Here is a 6,959-nt window from a genome sequence, read left to right as displayed (position 1 = left end):
GATAGATAGATAGATAGATAGATAGATAGATAGATAGATAGATAGATAGATAGATAGATAGAACCTCCCACAAAATTCAAACAGACCAATCATGGCACCAAAAACCTCCCGCTTAGTGACTGCAGAGACCCCCTTCTCGCCACACCAGCAAACAAGCCTATGAACTACTGTGCCATTGGTGTGAGGAATTTTGAGTCTTTTAAAGTCAAATACCGTAACTTTTCCTCACATATAGATCAGACTAAATAATTAAATTTGTTATTTTTAGTTTGTACCTTTGTCCTCCTTGATAGTGAGCATAGGCAGAGCATAGATAATCTTGTAGGAGGTCAAAGGAGCACTTAGGGCACAGCCAAGGATGTCCTAGATGAACAAAAACAGAAATGCTTAAACATCTTTTTTGATTCAGACTTCGAGAGACAAAAGTTATTTTCCTTTAGTCTGACAAAATTTAAAAGAAACCCACTCAAACTTAATACACACAWTATAGTAGACGGCAGTATCTGAATTTTGATGTTAAACAGGGTGACTTGCATGAATAATAGAATAACTGATTTGTTTAAATGCTATAGTTGGAAACAGGAGAAAGAAAAGTACCTGTCCCAGTATTTCCATGACCACAGGCACCACTCCGTTCTCCTTGGTGAAGCCTTGGAAAGACATGTTTCTGGCAGACCTGCTGGTGGAGATGAAGACGTCTCCACTAGTTGTTTCAAAGGCGACATACTTCATGTCGGGTCTCACCCAGCAGTTGGTCTGACCGAACATGGTTTCTGGTCTCAGTGTGGCAGCCACCAGAAAGATGTTTTTGCCTTTCATGCCGCTGTGGGGATGAAAAAAAGTGCCAATATAACTAACATAACTTTGACAACAGGAAATTAACATCTTAATGGGCATGGGTGTGTGTTCTGTTAATTAGGGAACAGGTTTAAGTGTTCGAGGCTCGTTACCTGCTATAAAAGACTTTAGACTTGAATTTTGCCGTGTACGGTTCAACAATTTTCATCTTGATGAGCGTGTACTCCTGAGGTCCAACTCCCTGCAAAAGACATCTAAATGTTAAAAAAAGAATCAACCAGCAGCAGCTCTGGAATCACCACTGTTTAATAAATGTGAATAAAAATCAAAATAAAAATAATGAGTGAATCAACTCATATGGGATCATGAAGTATTCTCATTTGGGGACAAGGCAAATTACTGAAACAAATCGGCTATTCTACCCCAAACTGCCAATAATAACTGTTGATTTAGCATGTGCAATATTTTACAGTTTGAAGTTGACATAAAACTAGATAAATCTACCTCTCCAGTTTGCCTGTCATGGTCCATGCATGGCTGTCCATCCTTAGGAGAGTAGATGGTATACCTGCAGAAAATTTTATATTTATCACGTTGCAATGCTTAAAAAACAAAATTCGAAATTAATTATTCTACAAGACCGTGAAATCAATCATAAAGTGTATTCATCGTTTCCCTTACCTTTTGCCAAACTTGATTTTCTTTCTCTCTTTCAGCGTGTTAAAGTGCCACCTGACAAAGGAGTCGTAGAAGGGGTTCACATCTGTGGTGATGAAAGAACGCCTCCAATCCACCTGGGAAATATCAATATAGCACAAGCATTTACATGCTGTTCCATAAAAACCATTTTAAAATAAAMTCTACTGTAGTTTTCTGAACAGTGCGTCTTGGTAAAATGACAAACAKATTTAGCAGAGCATGACCCCTCATAAGGTGCTGGTCCATCTTTCAAAAAATGCAAACCCAATCAGCAAAAAAAAAAGAAAACATAGAAAAACAGCTGTGTGACAGTTCAATCATTATATTTAGTTACCTTGACTCCCATCTGTTTGAGGTCTTTAACAGCCAAAGGAGGGAAGTACTCGAGCCAGTGTTCAGCATTGGCAAACTTGGCAATTTCCTGGTCATTCAGGCCTAAAGACCTCATGATGTCCCACTGGAAAGTGGAAGATCCAGATTTGGCCACAGCTTTACTCTGACAAAAAATAGATTAGGGTTAAAATCTATTGTGTGTGTAATAAAGTATTAAAAAAAACAAATATATTCCTAAGTATTTAATTTAGTCAAGTTTGAAGATAAGATCAGGTACTAACCTTCTTGCCCTTTGCTTTGTCTTTGATAATGATTTCATCAGAGATCTGTGGCTTCTCCTTCTCCTCCTCTTCCMCCTCATCTGGAAACTGTGGAGGGGTTCCATACAGCTCCATTTCTCTCTTCAGCTTGTCTGCACAGGCCTGACAGAAACAATGTGGATTAATTGACTGCAAGTTAGATTTTTTTACAGCAAGAAATTAACAGGAATACCTATGGAATATTTACAGTATAGCAAAATGTAAGTTTTAATTACATTGCTAAAATGAACATGTTTTGTTACATTAAACTGTGTGAGTGTGATGTAAAGCAGTGTTTCCCAAAGTTGGGGTCGGGACCCAAAGTGGGGTCCCGAAACATCAAGGTGGGGTCCTGAAAAGATTTTCTGAATTAYTTACATTTTTGCCTTAGTTGTTACAAAGGAGTGAGGTTAGTGTATTTAAAATGGATACATTTAMAATAATAAATATTGWTACTATGCCCATGATTGGTTGACCTGATTCAAATGTTTATCATCCAAAAACAGTTGTGGGCACAGGTCTCTGCTACTGTTATTTTGTGGGTCAAAAGCTGAAAAGTTTGGGAACCACTGCACTTTGGTTCCCAAAGTTGGGCTTGGAACCCAATTATGGGTCATGAAGCACCTTGGATAATCTCCAGAAATCAATTTAAAGGGTAATAAAATTATTGCTGATGTAATATTTTCCCTATAATTATTACAGAAACACAAAAACGTATAAATAAGTATTTATATTTGTGTACAAGCTGTTTAGATTGCCTGTGTTTTTAGGGTTATTAACAAAGTTTATGTACTCAGACTAGTAATATTTGGGGTCACAAGTTTTTGCCATGAATATTTTGTGGATCAGAAGACAAAAAGTTTGGGAACCACTGATGTAAAGTTTGGTGTTTTCTGTGAAATTTTCCAAATCAGACAAGTTTATTCTGCCCATTGGTGATTTTCTTTGTATTCCCTGACATCTTTTTTTGATTTCTTTTTGATATGCAATCATGGRATCATTAAATAAATGTCAAGAGGAAAAGAAAACAAACATAACAGGGTAACTTTTTCACCAATTTCACATGGTGTCAAAATAAAAAACTGTTCCCTTAAAAAATCCAGTGAAGAGAGATTTTGACAGTTTTCTTTAATTTGTTGGAATATTGTTAAAAATGATTCTGCTGCTGTTTATCCATTAAAAGCCTGCACACAGACAAAATTACAGTCATCCATCTCAGCTTTCATGAGGATGAGGATGCAGTCTTGCAGAAATGCTGAGCTGGGAGCTGTATTGAACTCCATCAATCACAATATATTTCCCTTTCTAAATCAGATAAATAACCCCTGAATATATTAGTTAATGCAGCCCGGCTGAACTTTAAAACACATGCTACCTACACATCCAGACAGGTTTATACAGACTCCCAGCCACATGACTTCACACACCTTTGTGTGGATGGTTGTGTTGGGATTGTTTGACAAATTAAAAATGTGTAACTCCGGTACTTAATGATATTAAAGCAGACTCCGGAACAATTAATGGGTTTATGATTGTTTAAGAATAATCATTAAGTTAGGATCATTTGTTCACTTTCTTTGGACATTCAACATGTTGTGTTTGTTTAGATTAAAAATATATATGGATGTATAAAATTGTGTCAGATTTCAGTTTTTCCCAATAGAATCTAGATATATTTTTGGTAGCAGTCATCCCATTGACAAAATCTTAAAATAAAAGCAGATTTGCAAATGCTGCAACATGATTCTAATATGTAATGCAAGAAGACGACACACTAACCTTAATTGGCATTCCTGTGCAGTGSAGCCCAAATGGAAAGAGGCATTTCTTCCCTTTCAGAGACTGGTAACCAACAGCAAACTACAAAAACAAATCAGAYAAGGAGAGGCTTGTGTTTATCACTTCACCCAACGGTTGAGTATTTTAAATATTTTAATAAAATGTGGTCCACCTATTTTTATGAACAGTATTATTTACATATAATTATTATGTTATAAAATATTTAAATTCCCCGACCTCCCARTGTTTGTCGCTTTAACCTCTAATAGTTTGGTTGATTTCAGCGAACACAAACACAAAACTATGGCTGTAACTCTTTCAGTTTTACAGGCCCAGATATAAAATCTGACATGGTAGTGCATATTATTTCCAAGTTTTGACCAAAACGACCACAGCTGTCATTTATTTAAGACTCAAGCATTAACGATAAAAGGTCCTTTTCATTCTTTTAAGGATCTTTAATTTGTCCAAATGTATTCCAGTCCAGGCACGTTGTACATAAATGTCTTAATTTGTGCAATCCAGTATTGTTATTTTTAAATGTATTTAAATGTATTATTTTGAACCTCGTCTGTGTTTATCTCTGTTTAATGACAACACAAACTCACCTCACACTTGGACAAACTAAAAGTATGGCCAAGATGCAATCGACCATTCATGTAAGGATAGGGGAAGGTCACAAAGTATTTGTTTTTGCTGGAAGGAAACAGAGAGGGGTATGATTAATTAATATATGGACTGGGAAATGACAATAAAAGTTTCTGATAAAACATTTTTTGCTGACAAACTTGTGCAAAGAACACTAACTTTTAGTATCAGGTACAGAAACAGCATTACACCAATAAAAACTGAGTGTTTTAGATTGCAAAGCTAGTTTTTTCTAAAACAAAATTATTTAAAATGACTACTCACTTGGAGCTTTCTCCAACAGTTGATGGTGCATCACGCTCAAATGCTCTCTCCTTCTCCCATTTCTCTTGAATTTCCAATTCAATCTTTCTGAGAAAGTCCAACTTCGCAGTTCCTTTTCGTTCCTTCAGACAATAAATGCAAGTTACAACAGATCAAATGTATCGTATGTAAATTGAATACAGATTATTTCTTTACACACGAACTATACGATCACATTTGTTTTACGTACAGCTGGTTCGAGAGCTCATGCTAGTTCTGACTTAGCTATAAGAGCAACAATAAGTTAAAACATTGAAATAAAAACAATGTTTTTCATTATTAACTTATATGAACTGTTTAAAGAATATACTTACCGTCATCCTGTCTAAAAATGTGTGCTTTAGTCTACCGTTTAATAGGAAAGAAAAGGCAGAAACAGTCTGTCAAAAGGAYCCCACGCCACCGGTGCACAGATGATGACACACACAGATTTTCGCAGGGTTTCATGGGAAATGTAGTTCCTATTCGTCTTTGACGTAGCGTCAAAAGTCGTCAAACAAAGTCATATTTTATTTCAAACATTTTATTTTTTAATTTAATTGAAATACCTTTGAAAATCAAAGGCGTACCCGCTCATTTTTATTTCAATAGTTATTTTTAAGGGATCTCCTGCATTACGACAACTCGGCTTGTGTTGCCATGCCGTAAATCACTTTYCTCGACCTGCCAGAAGAGAGACAGAAGGCCTTAAAGCTTATTAATATATAGACGATGAAAGTAGGGTTGTCAAAGCGCGCTTTCTGTTTATAGGTAATATTACAGTCTTTCTCACGATGATCATAGAAAATGTCGAAGCTCTGAAGTCGTGGCTGGCAAAACTCCTGGAGCCAATGTGAGTGTTGAACTGGAAATGACATTTAGCTTGCGTGCTACGTTAGTTAGCGAGCCATCAATGGGGGTGTGCTAAAATCAGATGGCCGATTCTTACACGAGTTAGCCAGCCAGCAAACCCGCTAGCTGGCCTTTAGTTGTGGCTACTGGTTAAGAATCTGATACTTCTCATGTTGCATTTAAAATGTGCCTCGTATAATGTAGATATATACGTTTGTTTCATTATTTGAGCATTCATTGCAGCACATTTAGTCTAGTGTTATTAATACACAGCGTTGTGATTTTATTTGTGCTGCGTTCAGCTTCACTATAAGTTAGCTCTTTCAGTAACCATATTTGTACAATTTATTTTAATGTTTCACGTAAATGTTTTGATGAAATAAAACACCTGACAGAGGTTTAAAAGTTGCATATATAACATTTTTTCTAGCTTTTATTTTGTTATTTTTGGTAACATAATGATAATTAAAAAATATGTAACTTCATATTAAAGTTTAGATATTAGTTATATACGCTTGCATTTGTCTGTTATCTATCAGTAAGTGGGGCATGAGATGAGCCATTTTGTGTACTTTTGTTTGTTTACATGTGGTGCCAAACAGTAAAACTATTTTTAACATCCATGGAAAAAAACAACATGCTGTGTTAATGTTTAATAAGTCACGTACTGAGTTGTAACTTTAACCAGCAGGTGTTTGTTAGTGACACTTTTTTATGTATTTTTCCTCTGCATTTCATCAACGACTTATCTCAGTAAAGTTCAGTATCTCTTTTTTTAAATGTTTGTTTGGTCAGCAAACCTGCTCCTCCAAAGCTGCTTTTCTAGACCAATTTAATGATTTGTAAAGAAAGACAAACACATGTTTGTTTGTTTGTTTGTTTAAGTATATTTGAAACCAGAACTACCAGGCCTCTGCCATTTGGCAGTTATACCCTTTAAATCCCAAGGAATTGCCAAATGGCAGATGTGAATATACTTTATTACACAATAGTTTTTATATGTCTGTAGTCGTCTTTCTCTTTATTATAAAAAATGATATTAAAATAATGTGAAACCGACACAAAGACATTTGAACTACAATTCCAAAACATCACAAGTATGCCTCCTTTGTACAAACTTAGATTGTTTTCACACTGAAAAAGGTGACATACAGATTGGACAAAATAGCTAAAGTTCAGATTTTTTTAAACCTTATTTTAAGCAATTTTGTCTTTTGAAAAACAGCCAATAGGTAAAGATATTTTTACATAAATTTATACAAAAACAAC

The 6,959-nt window shown here is 35.4% G+C and overlaps 2 protein-coding genes across 2 annotated transcripts in view; one reads left to right on the top strand and one right to left on the bottom strand.

Annotated features, from left to right (window-relative positions):
- The window catches only part of lars1b (leucyl-tRNA synthetase 1b), a 29,025-nt gene extending 23,738 nt beyond the window's left edge, over positions 1-5,287 (bottom strand). The window contains exons 1-11 of the mRNA XM_014018994.1: positions 5,174-5,287; positions 4,821-4,942; positions 4,517-4,604; positions 3,909-3,989; positions 2,112-2,252; positions 1,832-1,993; positions 1,480-1,592; positions 1,303-1,366; positions 951-1,039; positions 598-823; positions 276-363 (exon numbers count right to left, since the gene is read on the bottom strand). Coding sequence (XP_013874448.1) covers positions 276-363; positions 598-823; positions 951-1,039; positions 1,303-1,366; positions 1,480-1,592; positions 1,832-1,993; positions 2,112-2,252; positions 3,909-3,989; positions 4,517-4,604; positions 4,821-4,942; positions 5,174-5,179 — 1,180 coding nt within the window. The 5' untranslated portion in view covers positions 5,180-5,287. The remainder of the gene's footprint in view (positions 1-275; positions 364-597; positions 824-950; positions 1,040-1,302; positions 1,367-1,479; positions 1,593-1,831; positions 1,994-2,111; positions 2,253-3,908; positions 3,990-4,516; positions 4,605-4,820; positions 4,943-5,173) is intronic.
- Positions 5,288-5,513: 226 nt separating this feature from the next.
- Positions 5,514-6,959, top strand: part of rbm27 (RNA binding motif protein 27) — a gene marked incomplete at its 3' end in the record, with an annotated part of 14,907 nt that continues 13,461 nt past the window's right edge. The window contains 1 exon segment of the mRNA XM_014018993.1: positions 5,514-5,691. Within this exon segment, the coding sequence (XP_013874447.1) occupies positions 5,633-5,691 (59 nt within the window).

The sequence above is a fragment of the Austrofundulus limnaeus genome, unplaced genomic scaffold (assembly GCF_001266775.1).
Source record: "Austrofundulus limnaeus strain Quisiro unplaced genomic scaffold, Austrofundulus_limnaeus-1.0 Scaffold207, whole genome shotgun sequence".
In the NCBI taxonomy this organism is placed as follows: domain Eukaryota; kingdom Metazoa; phylum Chordata; class Actinopteri; order Cyprinodontiformes; family Rivulidae; genus Austrofundulus; species Austrofundulus limnaeus.
Note: the sequence above shows the minus strand (reverse complement) of the source record. Positions and strands in the feature narration are given on the sequence as shown.